The sequence below is a fragment of the Mustela erminea genome, chromosome 1, assembly GCF_009829155.1.
Source record: "Mustela erminea isolate mMusErm1 chromosome 1, mMusErm1.Pri, whole genome shotgun sequence".
Lineage (NCBI taxonomy): Eukaryota > Metazoa > Chordata > Mammalia > Carnivora > Mustelidae > Mustela > Mustela erminea.
This window is the reverse complement of record NC_045614.1, coordinates 216,886,800-216,905,067: the sequence shown is the minus strand read 5'-3', so window position 1 is coordinate 216,905,067 and position 18,268 is coordinate 216,886,800. Positions and strand designations below refer to the sequence as shown.

General features: G+C 58.9%; 1 protein-coding gene across 1 annotated transcript in view; it reads right to left on the bottom strand.

The window, feature by feature from the left end:
* Nucleotides 1-4,236: 4,236 nt before the first annotated feature.
* The window catches only part of UMODL1 (uromodulin like 1), a 58,204-nt gene continuing 44,172 nt past the window's right edge, over nucleotides 4,237-18,268 (bottom strand). The window contains exons 17-22 of the mRNA XM_032355933.1: nucleotides 15,625-15,770; nucleotides 14,872-15,108; nucleotides 14,475-14,634; nucleotides 12,628-12,712; nucleotides 5,934-6,135; nucleotides 4,237-5,341 (exon numbers count right to left, since the gene is read on the bottom strand). Of these exons, the coding sequence (XP_032211824.1) occupies nucleotides 5,954-6,135; nucleotides 12,628-12,712; nucleotides 14,475-14,634; nucleotides 14,872-15,108; nucleotides 15,625-15,770 (810 nt within the window). The 3' untranslated portion in view covers nucleotides 4,237-5,341; nucleotides 5,934-5,953. The remainder of the gene's footprint in view (nucleotides 5,342-5,933; nucleotides 6,136-12,627; nucleotides 12,713-14,474; nucleotides 14,635-14,871; nucleotides 15,109-15,624; nucleotides 15,771-18,268) is intronic.

Sequence of the window (18,268 nt, the reverse complement as noted above, 5' to 3'; positions counted from 1 at the left end):
CCGTCCTTTAATCACAAAATCCACAGAGGTAAGACTGGAGTTTGCCGATGAACTTTGCAATATTTTTGGCACCAGCTCCATGAGAAAGAAACTCAACCTTTGGTGGGTCTAGGCCATCGCCCAGGGAACCCGGAGCGCGGTTCACAAGACCCGGGCCCCGCACCCCAGGTGCGGTGAAAGCCCACAAGCCCAGGCACCACCACCCCACCCCCAGGCCTCGGGAACCGGGCCTGGGCTCCAGCAGCTCCAAAGGGCTCCGAAGCCTGCGAAACGGGGACACACACCCACAGGAAGATGAGAGATGCTGGTCCCCAGAGACCAAAGTTTTTCAATCAGGTCAGTGCTGCCTTGACTCAAACCCCTGGATAAACGGATTAAACCCCGTGTCCACCTCAAGCCGTTTCTGCCCAGTGCGAAATACTCAGATCACCATGGTTACCGACGTGTTTATTTTCCTGAGCCGATGGCAACTCCTCTACTCTAAAGAGAGTATTTATAAACACTCGGAGAGATGTGTAAAGTCCGAGGCAGCCAGAAGGGCCGAAGGGAGTTTTTCCCGGCCCCGCCGGCCAGGGCCAGTGGTTTTCCATGGCGGGGGCTTGGAGCCCCCTGCCACCCCCCCCCCCAAACCCCGCTCCACCTGGCTTGTGATTCCCCACTCTGGTCTCTCCTGGACTCCTCCCTGCACAGCAACTTTACTGATTTCCACCTGCATCCTTTTGTTATGATAAACTATAACTGTGTCCTGTGAGTCTTTCTAGAAGGTCACTGAACCTGAAGGTGGTCTTGGGGAGCCTGAGCACATACTCTTCCCCCAAAAAATGTCCCTGACCGGAGCCTGTATTGAAACAGGATTAAGATGATTCCTGCCCTTCATGGGAGAAAGGGATTTGCCTTTCGACATTCCCAGGACAGGGCTGGGACGGGTGTGGAGGGGAATGCCGACCGGGTCTCCCGGACCCTCCCTTCCCTGTGCAGAGTAGCCCCCTCCTGGGCACTGGTCAGCACCAGGCGGGTGCAGAGCCGGGAAGCCCTGGGAGCTGAGGGCTGAGAAGCCGGAACCCGAGGAGGAGGACAGTGGACACTGGGACAGTGTCCCTGGGACAGTAACCTTGATCCCAACGCCCCTCCTTCCCCTCAGGGTGGGACCGAAGAGCCGGATCAGCCCAGTCCCCGGGGCTGCCCCGAGAGAGTAGAGGTCCTGCTGCCCCGAGGAGGGCACCGAAGGACCTGCTCCGAGAGCGGACAGGCTGCTGAGAAGGCTCCGGCAGGGCCTGGGTCCTGCCTGCCCTGGAGCCGGTGAAGAATCCCACTAGGAGAGAGGGTGCTGGTGGGTCTGTCTTCCTGTCCCGAACCGCAGGTTCCCCGAGAGGCCGGCTTATGTTAGTCTCAGCATGGGACCGTACTGGGGGACAGCAGGTCACTGTGGCCCTGGTCACATCAGGAGAGGAGCACAAGGGAAGACTGTTGTGGGCAAAGAGCTGACGGCTCCAAGGAAGGCCCTCTCGCAGGCCAGTCCTCGGGGGTGGGAGGCCATGGGGCCACGGCGATGCAGCTTCCTGCACGGTGACCGCAGCAACCAGCTCCCTTCACCTGCCGCCAGAGCTCCATGGCCGCCTTCCTCCCTGGGCCGCCCACCTCCCTTACCAGGGCTCCCCACTGTGGCTTCTCAGTGAATGTTCCGGAGGGTTCAGCGTCTCGGAGAGCCCCTTGAGCTCTGTCAGGCTGCCTTCACCCCCGGAGGGCGTCCAAGAGGGGATGGGAACCCTTCCCATGCGAACGATCCCGTAAGAAGGCATCGTCTGCCCACGAGGAGCAGTGCCGACAAAGCCCTTGACAAGACCGTGTCATTCCCCCTTCATCCCCAGAAACCCCTTGAGATGGGAGTCCACAGAGCCTGGAGACGGGCCAGCCCCACAGTGGGGTGGAGAGGCCAACAGCTTTAGAACTGGGTTCAGAATCACCTCGAGTTCTCCGCCCTTTGCCTGGCAGTACAGATCAGAACCGGGAGCCCGTCTCTCTCCTGTGCACAGTGGTTTCTGGGGACCTCTGGCAGGCTGGAATGGACCTGCGGGATGCCATTCTCCTTGATGTGCCCCCCAGGATGTTTCAACTAAGACAAGATTCCTTCGATCAATGGTTGGGGGAGACACCGTCTTTCTTTAGCCACATAGGAGTGAAGGAGGCTCTAGTCCTGATTATTTCTCATAGTTACTGGGGGACTAAGAGGGAATTATTGGTTGAAGCTGAGACCATGGAAGGAGAGCAACAAATACGGGCCAAACCTTGAGAGCTGCTAGAGCGAGCCTTACCTGAAGCCCTGCCCTGGACTTTTAATTCACAAACGGTCATGGACTGTCTATCGTTAAAGCCTGTTGGAATTGATGCTTCTACTACTCTGTAGCCCAAAGCTGCCTGACCAATATCAGCATGAACCCCACTTCACAGGTGAAGAAACGGAGGCGTAGAGAAACTAGGTGACGGGCCCCACATGGGAGAGGAAGTGCCCGTAACCGCGACGCCACCCTGACGCCCACAATACAGTGCCACCTTGCATGGTGCAAATTCTCAGCAACTCCAAGCTGAGACCTTACCACCATTTTCTTCCCATCACAATCACTTTGGTGTCCACTTTGGTGTCTGGAAAAATGAGAACCTCCAGTCCCTGGTGTTGGGAATGAGCCTTCCGCACCCAGCCGAGACGCAGTGTCCTGAGTCGTGGGGCCAGCCTGGGGCCACCCTGGTTCCCCTGCACACCAGACATGCCCCCGGCCCCGTCTAACCATAACCTCCTGGGTACGTAGACCCAGCAAGAGGCTCAAGCCGTATTCAGGTCAGAAACAGCTTCTCCTCTGTGGCACAAACTCCATCCTCCAGCTGGCCAGATCTCAACGCTTTGCTGGAGCCCCGAGAACCTGCTGTGCGCGGCATCGCGGTCCCCCTGGCGAGTCCCCATATAGGGAACCCAGACGGGCTGCGAGCTCATTCCCGGGGTTTCTGCTGCAGGTAGAGACTGTCTCCTTTCCCTCCCAGGCACAGAGGGGGAGGGGGAAGAGGCAGCTTCCTCCCTGGGGCAGTCCTGGTGGGAGGGCAGGGTCCGCTCGGGGCGCGCCGCCAGGGACACGGGTCAGCTCATGGCATTAACTCACTGCTCTCACACCCTGGAAGATGGGCGTCATTTCCCGACCCCCAGAGCCGCACCCCAGCAGGCTCACGTCCTAGGACGTCCTAGGACCCCAAAGACCTGCAGAACGATTCCAGATTCCCTGTTCTTTGCTGGCAGAAGTCTCAAATAGAGCAAAATAGAACAAATAGGGAAACAGGGCGGTGACAGCGAGGAAAACAAAGGGACCTTCCGCCCTGGTCTGCCGCGCCATCTAGTGGCAGCAGTGAGGCAGTGCCGTCCGGGTAGAGGGTGTGCAGGGAGGTTTCTCCCCTCCACTTGACCCCCAGACGGAATCAGCCTGACATCCTGGGCCAGGGAGCACTTGGGTCTGCCAGGGACCCAGCACCTCAGCCAGTCGGAGCCCACCACCCTGCCGAGCTCTTGGCTGCTCCATCCATAGGCTAGAGGGTCCCTGGGTTCTAAGGCCCTGGAAGGCTCCCATTCTTCACCAGTGAACCGACCAGGTCTGCTCTGGAGTAGCAGGAAGAGCCTGAACTAGGAGGGACAAGGTCTGGGTTTCCACTGTGAGCAGCTTAGAGCAGTAACTTAAAATTTGAGCCTCAGTTTGCTTATCTGTAAAATGGCATCAGTGACTTCAGCCTCATAGGGCTGTTGCGACAGTTAGGTGAGCAAAGGGAGGAGGTTCAAGGTCGTGCTCACTGTCCCAACCTCAGCCTGCTGCAGGAGCCCAGCAGGAGCAGGGACCTTGCCACCGGACAGGCCCAGGTCTGACTCCAGCTCCCCTACCTCTCCGCTGTCCCACTGTGGGAGCGTCCCCTAATATCTCTAATTCTGCAGCTGTACTGTGGGATGGTCACGTGGGACCCACACCGTCATGGGTCCTGAAACCCAGATCTACTGAACATTTATTGCCTCTTTTCAAGAAAGACAAGTGACAGGTCCTGAGCCAGTTATCAGAATAAATGGAAAAGCCAGACACACATTCCGGGTGTCCCCAGTGGGCCCAGCACAGCACCTGCCCTCCGTGGTTGCCGGGTAAGCACAGCATGTGACGGAACCAAACAGACCAGCCGGCGCGCTCATGTTTCAATGTCACACAAAATTTATTCTTCCTGCTCCAAATCAGCTTAGACACACACACGACGTATTGTGATTCTTTACTGACTCTGAGGATATCCACTACATCAAACTAGTCACATTCTCCAGCTGGTCTGTATTAGTAGCCATGAGTTACAGTCAACAAAGTTAATCTCATGAATTAAAAACTATGACCATGCTACATTCTAAGTCCCTCAGGGAAAACCCCGAACTTTCAGGAGTTTGCTATCGGATACAACTCAATTTGTTTTAAATAAAGTGAAACGTGCTGTCCGGGTGGTGTCACGGAAAATATTCTAAAAGAAAAATTTAGATTCTACACCCACTTCCTTATTCATTTATCCTGTGACCTTATGTACATGACTCGCCCCATTTCTTCTCCGGTTTCCCTTTGTGTACTGGGTAAATAGTCCATCCTACGGGGGAAAATATGAAATACTGAGTGTGTGTGTGTATGTGTAATGTTATTTCTACTTATAAAGATCTTCATATTAATAGACTGTCTTTTGAGTTCCTGTTGTGTAAATAAAAACAATATACTGCTAATGCAGGAGAAAGCTCAAGAGACTATACGTCCGCTAGAAATAACATTAGCAGTATTTATCAGTACACGACTGACCTATTGCTAAAAGAACTCCACGTGAACTGCCGAGTATCTTTGCAAATGTGCGATGTTGTAAGTTAGAGCGTTGGATGAATGGAAGGATGAGTGAGTGGGCGGGCAGGTGAGCGGACGGAGGGGCGTGGGTGGCAGGTGACGGATGTCCATGGTCAGCAAAACAGGAAAGGGCCGCTTGGACCAGTTAGGATGGTAGAGCCTGGGTGCTCCGGAGCTATCGGGGTGATCTGTGTGATGGCAGAGCCGCGCTCATGCTTGGATTGAAGAGCCCCGTGTTTGAGGCTCTGCGCGTCGCCCTCGCCCGGCCGCCCCCTCCAACAGCTCCTCTCACCCTCCTGGTGGGCGTTGCTTCTCTGGGACCTGCATGGATGTTGGGCTCCGGAGTCGGTCAGAGTCTGTTTTCACCACCTCTGGGACTCTTCCAGACTCTGGATGTGGGACAGAGCAGCTTAGGTCCATGCCTGATGAATTAAGGACCAAGTTTGAGTCACAGCTACCTGCATGGAAAGGGAGGTCACCAGGGTCAGTGTGCAGCCAGGAAAGTAGAGGTTCCTGCAGGAATGCTCCCAGAGCGTGGGCGGCGAAGGGGCCCGTGGGCTGCGAGCGCGCTAGGCCAAGGAGGGTCCATGGGTCACGCGCGTGCGCCAGTCTAGGGAGGGCCCGTGGGTCACGTGGATGCTGGTCTAAGGAGGCCGGCTGCTCGTGTCTAGTCTAAGGCACTGTAGCCCAGCAGTTTAGGGAATGGACCCCAGACCCAAATCGCAGCCCCGCCCCCTCCGAGCTACATTCTCAGGGCGGTCCTTTACCCCCTCCCTGCCCCAGGTCCCCATCTGTGAAAGTGGACATAACAACCTCACGCGGTTGGGGCACACCAGGGCCCTCCCCCCCGCCCCCCCGCCCCCCCGGTCCCCCCCCCCCCGCCCCTCGCACTGCCCCGGGCTCCGTGGGCTTAGCGCTTGTGCAAATGGACAGAACCCGGTCGCTGACAACGGAAGGTCGGTTTCCCCGCCCGGGACCGGGACGGTCCTGTGGCTTCCCACCGTGAGGGCAGGATGCGGGCGTGCACGGCGCCTCCCCCACCTCCCCCACCTGCAGGCCAGCCGGGCCTCCTACTCATAGAACGCCTGGTAGCCGACGTCGCCCGCCGCGGCTCTGAAGCTGTATTTGCCGGTCATTCTCTGGTAGTGCACAAGGACGAGGGCACCTGCTCCCGTCACCAAGGCAAAGACGGCCACCACGATGAGGACGAGATAGCCGGTTCCCAGGCCTGGCTCCGCCCCTGCACGCTCACCTGCAGGAGTGAGACAGGCGCAGGTGGAGGGTCTGCCCGAACCCCGAGGGGTGCGTCTCCTCGTGCCCAGGACCGCCTGTGGCCCAGCACTCCGACCTCACGGTGTGGGTGGAACGGGGGGCGTGGGACGGAACAGCCACGGAGCGAGCGCTCCACGGGGGTCGGCTGCTTTGTGCCGTGATCGTCTGGATCGGACCAGTCCAGAGCACCAGGGCGTGAGGCTCCACACGTGCTCATGTGCACACAGGGGTCCCAAAGTGACCAAGCAGGCGTCCCAACCCCAAGAGAAGGGCACAGCGAGCAGGACAGTTTGACCTGCCCAACATTCTGGACCATGGCCAGGGGAGGTGGAGGGCTCAAGGGGGCTTGGCATGTGGACACGTGGCTCGCCCGGCACAGAGAGCCACGACCCTCCCCCACACCCAAAGGGCCGATACAGTAAAGGAGAACACAGACCCGAAACAGCTGGAAATCGGGACTCACATCCCCAGACACCCATGTTCATAGCCACGGTATCCACAGCACCCGAAGCTGGACACAACCCCCGTGTTCACCAAAGGAGGGACCGATCACCAAAGTGGGGTCCGTCCGCACAACGGGATATTGTCGGGCGTATAAAGGAACATGGAGGAAGCTCCAGACCTCACGCTGAATGAGAGAGGACAGTCGCAAAGGACCCACGTAGCAGGACCCTGCTTGTGGAACTACCGGGAACGGGCAAAGCCAGAGGCAGAAAGCACAGTGGTGTCAGGTTCTGAGGGAAGGGGGCAGGGAGGGACCCCAGACTGATGCAGAGCTGCTTTTGGGGTGATGGAAATGTTTTGAGCCTCGAGACAGATGGTGGGTGGAAGGCCTTGTGAATGGGTGACCCGCCGCCGGGTGGTTGGTTTTAAGATAGTTCCCCGTGTGGCGTGTGAACTTCCCCCTCGGTTCTACTGCATGAGACCTGCATGGCCAGAGAGAGGAGGAGGCCCCCAGCCAGCCCTCTGGCCTGACCCCCCACACCCCAGGGAAGAGAGATGTCCACCCCCATGAGGAAGGTGGGCGTCGAGGGGCCCCGAGCATGTGGGTGTGACCCACGGACAGGGCGCGGCACCATGTTCACCTCCGTCCTCCATCACGGGGTGTCCACCTGGGGACAAGGGGCACCCGGATCCTGTTTCCTGTGCAGTTGCTTGTGTGGACACTGCTCTGGGTCTCCCAGGGTGTGGCACGGGTGTGCACAGTTAACAAGGTGGTCCAACAGCAACATCAGGGACCCCCTCCTGGCTGCCGGGAACTTAGGTTGCCCCCTCCTCCAGAAGGAGGAAGACCCTGGGGACGGTTGCCCGAACAGTTTCAACCTCCGTAGGCACCCAGCTGGGATGGCCAGCTTCCCCAACAACAACCGCACAGCCAGTCCCCAGATCCAGCCTCTGGGGGGTGCTGACGGGCCCCTGCCCCCGTCCTGTGCCTTGGGTGCAGGACATCTTGCTAGTGGACCATAATGGAGTGGGAGAACAGGACAGCTAGCCCCCGCCCTGCAGGGGAGCCCAGAGCCAGCCCCGGAATGCCGGCTCCGGGGACGAACGGTTTGGTTTCCTGTTCCCTGCCGCGGGAGGCTCGTAAGGACCCACTGACCCAGAGCAGCTCCAGATGGGGTCTGCAAGCCAGTGCCGCCCCCGGTTACCGGGGCTCGGGAATGGTCACCAGTGCACATGAGACAGCTAGAAGTGGAGAGCAAGCATATGCTGGAACATGACCTTTGCCAGCAGTGGGGGTGTCCCGGGTCCAGAAGAGAGCAACTGGGTGTTGTGAGCCGCACGTGGGTCGCGCAGGCGGACCACCTGTCAGTCTTTTAATAAAAAACTGGCCCTCCCCCGGGATAGCTCGGGCAGCCCACACCCACGCACAGGACGGTTACCGGGGTCGCTCTGCAAACGTCATTTTGCAAAGACACGAAGCCGTCGGGGACTTGAAGAGGATGAGGGAACATTCCAGCATCGGGCAGACATCACTGAGACTACTTCTTCCTCTTTGGACAAAGAAACTCTAGGGAGGGAGCAGTAATGAGGTATCTAGCAAAGCTGATGGCCATGGAATGATTCCAAAAATTAAATCAGAAAACTGTGATGCTGCTACGAGCTTGTTGGCAGCCCACAGCTGGGGACAATGGCCAGACGGGTTCTTCCATAGCATTACCCATGCGCGGTGCCATTGTGTGTCCTCCAAAAAGATGCGTTGAGGTCCTAACCCCCCACCCTGTACCGCAGCACGTGATGTTCTTTGGAAATAGGATCGTTGCAGATGGAGTGGGTTAGCTTCAGATGAGGTCACGCTGAAGCCGGAGAGGCCCCCGACCCAACAGGACCCATGTCCTTATAAGAAGACAGCCACATGAAGACACAGAGGCAGAGGGAGAACGCCATGTGAGGACAGAGGCAGAGACCCGGTGACGGGATCGTACAAGCCCAGGCGAGCCAGAGCAGCAAATGCCGGGAGCTGACAGAGCCTGGAACAGCCCCTCCCTCACTGCCCAGCAGGGACCAACCCCGTGACACCTTGACCTTGAATTTCTGGCCTCCTGTTGTAAGCCCCCCAGTCCGTGCACTTAGTTTCCTGTGGCACCAGCGCCAGAGAACTAACACCGGTGGTGCGAAGGCTGGTGCTTGTGGGCAAACGAGCCCAGGAGAGGAAGGCCGAGTGGATCAGAAGCTGGGGGCTGCTCTGAGCAGCCCCCCCGTCCGCTTGGCCTGTGAGCTTGGCCGCCTTCCCGGGAAACCCCGAGTGTTCTCAGTCGTCCTCACCGAGAGAGTGAGGGTGATGGCAGAGCCAGAGCGTGGGCACCCGTGGGGGGCAGAGCGTGGGCACACAGGGGAGCAGAGCGTGGGCACCCGTGGGGGGCAGAGCGTGGGCACACAGGGGAGCAGAGCGTGGGCACACGTGGGGGGCAGAGCATGGATGCATGTTGGGGAGCAGAGCCAGAGCGTGGGCACCCGTGGGGGGCAGAGCGTGGGCACACAGGGGAGCAGAGCGTGGGCACACGTGGGGGGCAGAGCGTGGGCACACAGGGGAGCAGAGCGTGGGCACACGTGGGGGGCAGAGCGTGGGCACACAGGGGAACAGAGCATGGGCACACGTGGGGGGCAGAGCGTGGGCACACAGGGGAGCAGAGCGTGGGCACACAGGGGAGCAGAGCGTGGGCACACGTGGGGGGCAGAGCGTGGGCACACAGGGGAGCAGAGCGTGGGCACACGTGGGGTGCAGAGCATGGATGCATGTTGGGGAGCAGAGCCAGAGCGTGGGCACCCGTGGGGGGCAGAGCGTGGGCACACAGGGGAGCAGAGCGTGGGCACCCGTGGGGGGCAGAGCGTGGGCACACAGGGGAGCAGAGTGTGGGCACCCGTGGGGGGCAGAGCGTGGGCACACAGGGGAGCAGAGCGTGGGCACCCGTGGGGGGCAGAGTGTGGGCACACAGGGGAGCAGAGCGTGGGCACCCGTGGGGGGCAGAGCGTGGGCACACAGGGGAGCAGAGCATGGGCACCCGTGGGGGGCAGAGCGTGGGCACACAGGGGAGCAGAGCGTGGGCACACGTGGGGGGCAGAGCATGGATGCATGTTGGGGAGCAGAGCGTGGGCGCCCGTGGGGGGAGTGCAGAGTGTGGGGGACACAGCGTGGGCGCCCTCGGGGGGGACAGCGCATGGGCACATGTGGAGGGATAGAGTGTGGGCACACAGGGGAGCAGAGTGTGGGCACACAGTGGGGCAGAGCATGGGCACACGGGGGAGAGCATGGGTACACGTGGGGTACAGTGTGGGCACACATGGGGGGGCAAAGTATAGGCACATGTGGGGGCAGAGTGTGGGTGCACATGGGGGCAGAGCATGGGGACACGGGGTAGAGCATGGGTGCACATGTGGGGCAGAACGTGAGTGCACATGGGCGGTAGAGTGTGGTGCATGTTGGGGGCAGAGCATGGATGCATGTCAGGGGTAGAGTGTGGGTGCACGTGGGGACAGAGTATGGACACATGTCAGTGGTAGACTGTGGGCACACGTAGGGGTGCAGAGTGTGGGCGCACATGGAGGGCAGAGTGTGGGTGCCTGTGGGGGGCAAGCATGGGTGCACGTGGGGGGAGAGAGTGTGGGTGCGCATGAGGGGTGGAGCCCATGTGTGGTGCACAGGGAACAGAGTGTGGGCACAGGGTGGGAGGGGGGCAATCCTGAAGGGATCTGTCTGCCCGTCTTTCTCACCCCTGTCTCCAACGCGAATTCCATTCATGTACACAATTAAAATATGAAGTTTCCACCAACTGGGAGATGCCATGTTTCTAAATGCTCTTTCTATATATTTGTGTGGCACCGCTAGGGCGCAAACGAAAGCTAATAATCCAGTAAGAAAGAATGATGGACAAGGTGAGTAATTACGGTTCTTGTTTTGGAGCCCGGCGATTTCTAGCCTCATTGTATTTGTTGTTCTCTGCAGTGGTGGTTAGTGTGGTGCCCTAACGGTTACAGATGATAACAGCAAACACGTGTCCAGTCATTTCGATGGACAAGGCACTGTCTGAAGTAGAAATTATTATTATTCCCATTTTATAGATGAGGGGAATGAAGCACAATGTGGCTCATGTGCACAGGTCGCAGAGAAAGAGGAGCGTGCTGGACACTTAGTGGGCATGTAGGCCTGTCACAGAGACAGGTGAAATAATGAGTAAGTGTGTGCACGGATGGACAGACGGACGGATGGAGGCTGGGTGTGTAGACAGATGGAGGAAGGAATGCTGGGTAACAGGATGGGTGGATGGGTAGGTGGGTAGAGAAATGATGGTAGGATGGTTTGGATCCAGAAGACTCAGTCATTCTTCCGAGACCACAGATCCAGACGCACTATGTTCAAACTCAGGTCTCGTAACTGCAAGCCCAGTGCTTTTTCCACTCCAGCAGTTTCGACATTATCTATACTCTTTGCAAATGACTAGAAGTCCCATTTCTATCGATGAAAATGCATATGAGGACCACCTGGTCAACCAGTTCTCCTTAGAAGTTTGAGAAAATGAAGAGGGTAGAAGAAACACGCAGTCCTAGGATGGGCCCTGGAACCCGCTGAGGACCAGTGCAGACCCCAGAACCTGGAGCCCAGCTCCAGAAGCACACCCTCAGTAGGGCCCCAAACCTGGAATCTTTTCAATTTCACAAATACTTGGGATGAGAAGCAGCCGTTGGAGTCACCAGCCACGAGGCCCTCCCTCTTCCCGCTCCCTCGGCTCCCTTCCCAAGCCCTGAACAGACTCGGACCCAGGCTCAGACCCCACATCCAAGACCCCAAAGGTCTTGTGCAGGAAGATACAGAGAGGCAAGGAAGGCCACCAAAGTCATAGAGGAAATCAACAAAGAAGGGGTAACAGAAGGAGAAAACACCAAAGTAGCAGAAGCAAAGCTCATGGAAGTTTCTTTCTTTCCCGCACAAAACTCGAAGGTCAGAGGCCTGGGCTGGCACACTCGCTCTGTGGTGTCTTTGGGAAGGGGGCTCCTTCCAGCTCCGGTCCCCAAGGCCCTCAGGGTCTGCCAGGCAGAGGACTGCAGCCGTCCCCACCGCACCCCTGCGCCCGCCAGGCAAGAGGAAGACGGGGACGGTGAGGGGCAGCCCTGCGGGAACGGTCACTCCGCCTCCTGTTTGCATGTCCCTGGCCAGAACTGACGCACGCGGCCGCCCTGGGCTGCCAGGCTGGGGACGAGAGCACTGACCCAACAGCCACCGGCCAGCGAAAGCCTGCGCGTTCCACGACTGACTCCGGGGCACGAGGACAGATGTTGGGACACAGCGAGCCGTTTCTGTCTTAATATCCAAAGCACACCATTCCCCATCCGATTAAACAACAACAACAATAGTAAAATGGATCTCAAAGGAAATAAAATGCTTTTCTGGAAAGGTGATGGTGGCCGCTGGAACCGCACGGGTTGTCATCGACTAGCGGGACTTTCATACCAAGGGAGAAAGCTGTGCCTCTTTTTTTTTTTTTTTTTTCCTTTTTTGCATCTTCTGCTGTAGCCAAGCCCAGAATAAAGAGCTTTCCCGTGCGTGCGCACACCGGCACACGCGTGCACGCAGAACCCGACCCGGTGCAGCCCGCCTTCCTCCCTCTACAGCCCACGTGGTGTATCGATCCACGTCAGGAAACTTCACCGGTTTCGTGGGACGCAATTCAAAATACCGCTTTGTCCAAGAGCGAGCGGACTTCCCGCGGCGCCCGCCGTTCCTTCCGCAGCAGCGTGGGGACCTGAGGACCACGAGGGCTCCTCCTGCCAGGGGCTCCCGGGAGAGGCCGGCCCCACTCTGCGTGCAGAGGCTGGAACCGGGGCTCTCCGTGAACCCAGCTGCTGTGTCCGCTGTGATGGGTCTACGGAGCGTCCTGGCCGTGGCTCCTGGTCGCGGCAGGCGGGTTCACACGCGGGGGAGACGGAACCCAGTTCCATCTTTTCTTTAACTGACTCAACCGAGTCACCGACTCACCTTCAGACCGAATGAGGGGTCCCCAGGACGTCTGGTGTGTTGCAGACGCTTCCCGGCTTCTCGGGGACCGGATGTCATCGCAATTCTGTTGTTTTGAAATGAAGGAAACTTCCAGTTAGTTGAACGGAACTCATCAGCTCTGAGAAACGTGGTCACTGTCGGGGTAAGACTCTGATCCGGACGTTGTAAACCAGCTAGATGAGCTCAGGCAGGGAAGGGGCCGAGGGGCCTGGACCGCCAGGACCACGGGGCTCTGCCGGTGCGACGGGAGGGCCGGTGGGCAGCCGGGGCTGGAGGAAAGCAGGTTCGAGAGAACACCGGCTGAACCATCTCCAGCCCCAGACCCCGGGCCCCTCGGGCCCTCTGTCAGCTCTCCCCAGACCCCCGGGCCCCTCGGGCCCTCTGTCAGCTCTGCGTCTCCTTGGCCTTCTCCATGGCCGGCCACAGCCGCTTGCTCCTTTCTACACTCTGCCTCGCAGACAGCTTCAGGGATGTGGTGGGACCCGCTCACCATACACCTGCTCTATGTCCCCCTAAACGATGTTGATGCCCTGGCCCCAGCACCTGCAGATGGGACCTTATTTGGAAACATAGTCTTTGCAGATGAAGTTAAAGCGAAGTCATTGGGGTGGGTCCCAGTCCTGCCCAGCTGCGTCCTTGTGAAAAGGGGAAGCTGAACACAGACCCGCACAGAGGGAAGCTGGGAAGACACAGGGAGAAGCCGGTGTCTCCGCGCCAAAGCCAGAGCCTGGAATGAGTTTCCCTCTGGCCACCGGGAGAACCGGTCCTGTCACAACCCCTCGGAGGATGCAGTCCTGCTGCCTCAGCCGCCCCGTGGTGCCCCGTGCTCACAGCCAAGGACACCAGCACGACAGCCCTCCTCTGGGGACGTGGAAGGGACTGTGTAGAGTCGTATCATAAAAACTCTGGGGACTTGCAAGAAAAGAAAACTCCTCACAGAGGTCGTTGTGACGACTAATACCCTTCGTATTTCTGACGGGCTTTACAGCAGGTGCGTGCCCGTGGCCACCCTTAGCCGGCGGTCACCCTGGGGTCTGTGTGCCTTTCAGTCCTTTTCTCTGCAATGTCTACGGGCTGAGACAAAGTGACGTCAACAAAATCGGTTCTTCTCCTCTGCATGTCCTGAGGCTGCTCGGGGGTTGGTCACCGAGAGAGGCTGCAGGGTTCTGCGAGCCGCGCAGGAACGATCCCGGCCCCCAGAAGACAGACACACACGCAGCCGCTGAGCCGGGGGCCAGCCGAGCTCTCTACACTGTCCTCGGCACAGACAACACGGGACTGTCCGCGACACTTGTCTGGTGTGAACGGCTTTCACACCTCAGGACCACAAAGCGTCACTTCACAGTTAAACAGCTAAGGAAATGAGAATATAAGATTATTCAAGATCCCGGCATGGAGATGAACAGAGGAGGAAACCTTCCTATGCAGTATCGCGGTGGCTGGGATTCAACAGCGTTCCGTCCATGCTGCTAAAAATCGTATGAAATTAAAGGACGGTGTTTATACCCAGGTATGCGTTCTCCACGGAGAAGAGAAGCCCCACAGCCCCGGGGGCGGCCTGGGGTGTGCGGTGATGACCAGCAGGTGTCACGGCCTCCAGGCGGAGGCAGCTTAGCCACAACCACGTGGACCGCCCACCCACGAGCCGCCCGCCGCCCACACCTCCTTTTGTGCCTTTATGGGGCTCAGGCTGTAGGGCCCCGTGTCTCCTCCCAAAAGTTGGGCCCCGGAGCAGCCCGGCCCTGGGCCCCAGCTAACGGAGCGACCCTCCTCAGCGCCGCGGGGACGCGAGTCCAGGCACACGTCCGGGAAAGCGCGACACCTACTATTTTGCATGTGGTCCCAGGGGAGTCCATGCAGATGCGGAGCCGGCAGTGCAGGTAGACGATGGAGTTGTTGATGAAGGAGAAGATTTTCAGCTTAAACTGGGCCTTGCCGGAGTCCCCGTTCTCGATCACGTGCGTGTGCGTGTTGGGGATGGGGCAGCTGGGAAGCGAGGGACCGGACTCACTGGTCAGGAGCCGCCCCTCTGCACCCCAGCCCGTCTACCTGCACTGCCGGCTGCACCCCTGCGCACACACCATCCGCGCTGTGCGTGGGAGGCAGGGACCGCCAGGTCTCCCGGTCCCCCGAGACTCGGGCGTCACTGAAAACCCAGGCCCGCCTCTCCGTGGGGGTCTGGGAACTCTGAGGCCCCCCGAGCAGCCCGCAGCCGGCACCCACCTGTCGTTGAGGAAGACGAACATGACCGGGTCCCTGGCGTTGCTGGACGGCGTCGCCCAGCACTCGGTCAGGACCACCTTGAGGTTGCTGTTCTGGTTATAGAGTCCCACCTCGATCTTGATGTCATCGCTGGCGGACACGGTGTAATTCCGGGGGATAGGGGAGTCCCCGATAAACAGCTGCATCTCGGTGACAAAATTACCGGAGCCGTGGAGGTCCTCGATAATGGTGTAAACCCTGCCAGAGCAGGTGGGCTGGGCAGGTGCGCTTCTGCGACCCCGCCCCTTCCTATTGCTCCCCAGAAAGCAGCGCCAGAGGAGTTGGAAGTAAAGGCAGACCGCCCAGCGGGACCGGGCAAAGAAAGGCTGCCTGTTCTGAGCCGGCTGGAGTGGAGTGACAGCCCCCAGAGGGTCTGGAGGAGACTTGAGGACCAGCAGGGGCGGGGGTCGGCTTCCCAGTGGGACAGAGAGGCCCCAGGCGGCCAGTGAGGCATGGTCACGGGGAAGCCGTGGGCGGGCTCACCAGGACTGGGGCATCCCCTGTGACTGGCTAGGGCGCACACTGGCTTTCTTTGGTTGGTCGAGGTTTGGACATGAAGACAACAGTTAGGGGAGCTGGTAGTTCCTAACCGCGTCTGGCCACTGTCAGTCTCACAAAAGGGTCCTCAAGTGATTGAAACCGTAAAGAAATCCAAAGCGAAGGTGCTAGCGGGGAGAGTGAGCTGGGGTGGGGCGGCAGGGCCTCCGCACTCACCCCCACTCCGGGGCGTAGCCCAAGGACGTCAGAAGGTCGTTCTGGAAGGCGCAATGGATGGGACTCAGGATCTTCAGGTGGTGGATGACGGCGTCGGGGGACAGGTCGTTCCTCAGCGTGGTCCTCACCACCGTAGTCGTCATGTTCTGAACACAAACGGGCATCAGTGCGCTCCCGGACCCCAGCAGCCCCGCCCCCAGCGTGCCAGCCGACCACGGTTCTGGGTGCCGGGGGAGGGTGGCTCTTCCCTAAAGCTTGTCCCGAAATACGAACACTCTGACCATCTTCTCCCAACATCAAACGCCCAAGAGCATGTCAAGTGCCGACCCCTGATTTCACCTGTGTCCTTTGCCCGTTTTCCCCATCAGAGGAGAACCAGAGGCAAACCGGACCAGCTGACACCCCCAAATGATGGACGGGGTTCCTCCCCAGACAATCCCCCAGCACATTCCTGAAAGTGAGAGCGCAAGCCCCTCCCCAAAGAAATCGAGCTAAAATCATGGGGTTGAAGTCTGCGTGGGACCACCAGATCTCTCTCCCCACACCATCATCCGGGTGGAGAACAAGGAGCCCGAGGACAAGCTCCAGAGAGGGACGGTCATTGCGACGGGGACTCGGGGCGTGGGAGTACATGAGCCCCCAGGGAACAAGACTGAGCCCATTCCCGAGCACGAAGTGAGGCCTGCAGACCAAGCACAGAGACTAAGCACACGAGAGTTCCAAGGCTGTCGTTGGACCAAACGCCTGAAGTGACATTCGTTCACGGCGTTTTGCTCGCTGGTGGCCTAGAGTTGGATCGTGGTGGCTTCCCAAGACCCGCGTGCCTTCACAGGCACACCCTACGCTGTCACTAGGATGCGGCTCAGCACTGGCCAAGGACAGCTGCAGATGGCCCGTGGCTGGCGCATCGTGGTGGGCATGGCGTGGCCTCGGCTAGTCACTGGCCTTGGCGTCTCGGGAGTAGACGAGAGAGACCTGGAAACTGCGAAACAGACAAGCCGGCCGTCCACGAAGAGGAAGCAGGGGTGCGGCTGAAGCATCACGCTGAGAAGCCACATCCGGGAGCATCCACGGAACCACGCCGCCACTGAAGCAGGAGCCCACGGACGTGGCGTGGCCAGCAGAGCATCTGGTCTCGGAGAGCCTGCCAGGGAACGATGGCTGAAAATAGACACTAGGAGACCAGCCGTGCTGCTGGGACCCACAGATCTGGTAGAGACGTGGAATCCAGGGGCCAGTCGGGCTCCGGCAGGAGTGGGTCACGGGTGGTGCAAAGTTTGCAGGAGCGCGAGGGGAAGTGGCTGCCGGCGGAGGGTTCTGGACTGAAGTCACTGCATAGAAGCCGTTTTCGGAGCTCCTCTGCGTCTCCGGCTCCCACACCGGCTCCTTCCTTATTGCTTGCTTATGAGAAATTACAGCAAGTGTGTTTTCCCTCGTGTGTCTGTGACACAGACCCACGCAAGCCCCAGTAAATGGACAACATCCAAAAACCATTAGCTTATGTCGGAAGTTACTGGATATCATTGCTACCTCTAGGTTTTCGTATAAATGGTGAAATTAGATTACTGAAAACCACGTGAATTCTTGGAACTCATTTTCCTTTGTAGGGACTAGTGATGCCTTAGCTTCGGGGAACAAACTTGCCTACGTTCTTGATTGCATTATCCAAAGACGGAAGCATGGAAACACTTCGGGAAGTGCACCTGTCTCTGTGTCTGCTTCTATCTGCCCCTCTGTACTCTGGAACAGTTATCGATCTACTTGATGTTTGTATGTCCGGTGGCTCCTTCCAGCTGAGAAGCAGAAGCTCCTGGGGGTGTGGAGTCGTAACCGACGTGGTGTCAAGTGTCCGATGGGCTGTGCCCCGGGCACCCTGGCCGGGGTACGTGTTCGCTGTGTCATTCGGTGCCTTTGAAAACGGCTTTGGGAAGTGCCTCAGACACCCTGGCCAGCTCCTCGCTGTCTCTGTAGAATTTGGGAAGATGGCCGTGGACGCTGGTGAATCTTCTGGGGTGCGGACCACTGTGTCTCTGAGCATCGTCTGCACGATCAGCTCACAGCATGTCAGACTTGGGGGGTCTTAAAGCCTTAGATTTAGCTTCTAAAAAATCGGGAGGTCAGTACAATTTAAACTACTTAACTCCCCCCGCCCCAAAATAAGGAAAGAGGAGGAGGCGGCGGAACCTGCGAACTGTACGTATTCCATCGTGTTTGTGGGAAGTCCGTGTTTGGAGAATCTTAGGTTTTGGCAAGTACCAAAAACATCAAGAACTTTTGTGGATTCCGGGGCTGGGATGACTCTCCGGAGACGCATTTCCCTCCGCTCTGAACAGGCCCTGAGCCCCACTGAAGGTAACAGCTGGAGCCATCGTGTCTGTGCAGCTCGGAGAAACAGAGGCAGAGAGCCAGTGCGCTGGCCCGCCTGGGACCCCGGCTGTCGGCAGGACATTCACCCTGCACGGCGCGACAGCACTGACCGTGTCGTCTCCCGCACCGTTCACTCTGGTCCGCGAGCCTGCAGTGTGCTGACTGGGGATGCCCTGCCCGCGCCCGCCCTCCAGCCCGTGGCTGCCTCGGGGCTTGGGGGCTCCAAACTGAAGCCCCCAAGAAGCTGCTGCCCCCTGTCCACGCAGCCCGCCTCCAC